At 58.3% G+C, this 1,776-nt stretch overlaps 1 protein-coding gene across 1 annotated transcript in view; it reads left to right on the top strand.

The window, feature by feature from the left end:
- Positions 1-1,776, top strand: part of UNC93A (unc-93 homolog A) — a 26,160-nt gene that overhangs the window by 4,181 nt on the left and 20,203 nt on the right. The window contains 1 exon segment of the mRNA XM_007445935.1: positions 670-851. Within this exon segment, the coding sequence (XP_007445997.1) occupies positions 670-851 (182 nt within the window).

Raw genomic sequence — 1,776 nt, 5'->3', positions numbered from 1 at the left:
TCCCGCCCCTCCCAATCCTCCTCCCCTTCTCTCCCTTCCTCTTCCTTTCTTTCTCCCCCCTCCGGCCCACTTGCTCCCGTCCCTCCCCTCCCCTCCCCCTCCTGTCCCTTTACAAGTGAAATAAACGAGGAAGCAATTATGCTAATAGGTTTTTCTTTCACAGCAAAAGCCAAATGTCACAGCTGCCATTGCCTTTGCCTGAGCTGGCTCTGGTTACCTATTTGACCTTTTGTTCGCGTCACACCAAGCTATGCTAGGCACCAACTGAGGAATGACAAAAACAAGAAAAATGTGCACTGTGTTTACACAGCGTTAAGCTGGAGCTGCTTGCTCTGCCTCAGGCATAGTGGGAACCTGAGGAGGAGCCTGGAGATGCGCCGGCCCCTGGCTGCCCTGGCACCCCGCCTTCTCAGGGATGAGGCAGGGGCTGCGGGAAGCAGGAAGCGTGAGGGCCCCTCTGCCCCAGGCGGGCCACGCTGGCTGCTTCCCCCTCGTCTGCACTTGCTGAGCCCCCTTAACCAGAGTTCACCGCAGTCTCCCATCCCTCAGCTGGAGGACAGGCCGCCCGCCCAGGCAACCTGTTGCTGGGGCTCTCCAGGACCTGGAGATGACCCAGACCACCTAGCCCTGGCAGCCGGGCACCTGACCAGGCTGGCCTTGTCCCCGCAGAGCAGCCTGTACAGCGAGGAGGGCCTGGGGGTGGCGGCGCTCAGCACGCTCTATGGTGGGATGCTGCTGTCCTCCATGTTCCTGCCGCCCATCGTCATTAAGAAGCTCGGCTGCAAGTGGACCATCGTCGTCGCCATGTGCTGCTACGTGACCTTCACCCTGGGCAACTTCTATGCCAGCTGGTACGCCCACGTTCAGATGCTTCCCGAAATTCCCCTCTCAGCTTCTGGGACAGGACGGTAGCGTGGCCTCCTTCCCATATTTTCCCACCAAGATGTCTCTGTCCCCTCTGCTGGGCCCATGCTCGCCCGATTGCCCATCCTGGCCTCTCCTGAGGCCTCCAGCTTCCCTCCTGGGCCAGGGCACGTTTATGGCCCAGCAACGAGGGGGGAATCCACCTAAGATGCAGAGGGTGAATCTCAGGGGGACTTAGCAGAATGTGACCTGTGGACCAAACCCCACACCCTCACCCCATCACAGGGAGTGGACGCAGCAGGGCTGGGGCCAGTGCCCCAGGCCGGGCCTGAGCTCTACCTGCGCCCGGACAGAAAGGGACCCTCGGAGACCAAGCTCTGAGGGCAAGGGCCACATGCCCTTGTTGCCAGGCATGCACTTATCAAGCATCTCTTTGAGAGACGCCCCGCTGCCATCCAGGATGTATTGATAGGGTGGCTTCACGGTATCCTCTTTCTTGTTACCGTAGAGTTGTTCCCATACAGAACCCTCATGGAGGGGAGCGACAGCCAGATGGATACGTAGCAGATAGACAAGTAGATAGACTGAGAGACAGGAAAGCGTTCCTAACGTACTGACGTTAGAAATACCTAGGGCCCAGAAAAGGAAATACCTAGAACCCGCCCAGCCTTATTTGTAACCCCAGCTCACTGTAGCTACGTCCAAACACAAAGAAACTGCACTGGCACCGAATTTCACTCTTACAAATGATGCTGAAGCAGAAAAGACGCAGATTTTCGCGTTCACCTGAGGCTAAGGGGCGCCTCTGTCAAGCAGAGCACCACCGATGACACGGCAGTGCTTCTCTGGGCCAGGCAAGGAGCTTCCTTCTCCCCAGGTGGAGGGAAGAACGGAGAGCCCAAGGCACCCCAT

This window comes from Lipotes vexillifer, unplaced genomic scaffold (genome assembly GCF_000442215.2).
Source record: "Lipotes vexillifer unplaced genomic scaffold, Lipotes_vexillifer_v1.1 scaffold459, whole genome shotgun sequence".
Taxonomy (NCBI): domain Eukaryota; kingdom Metazoa; phylum Chordata; class Mammalia; order Artiodactyla; family Lipotidae; genus Lipotes; species Lipotes vexillifer.
This window is presented reverse-complemented; position numbering and strand designations above follow the sequence as displayed.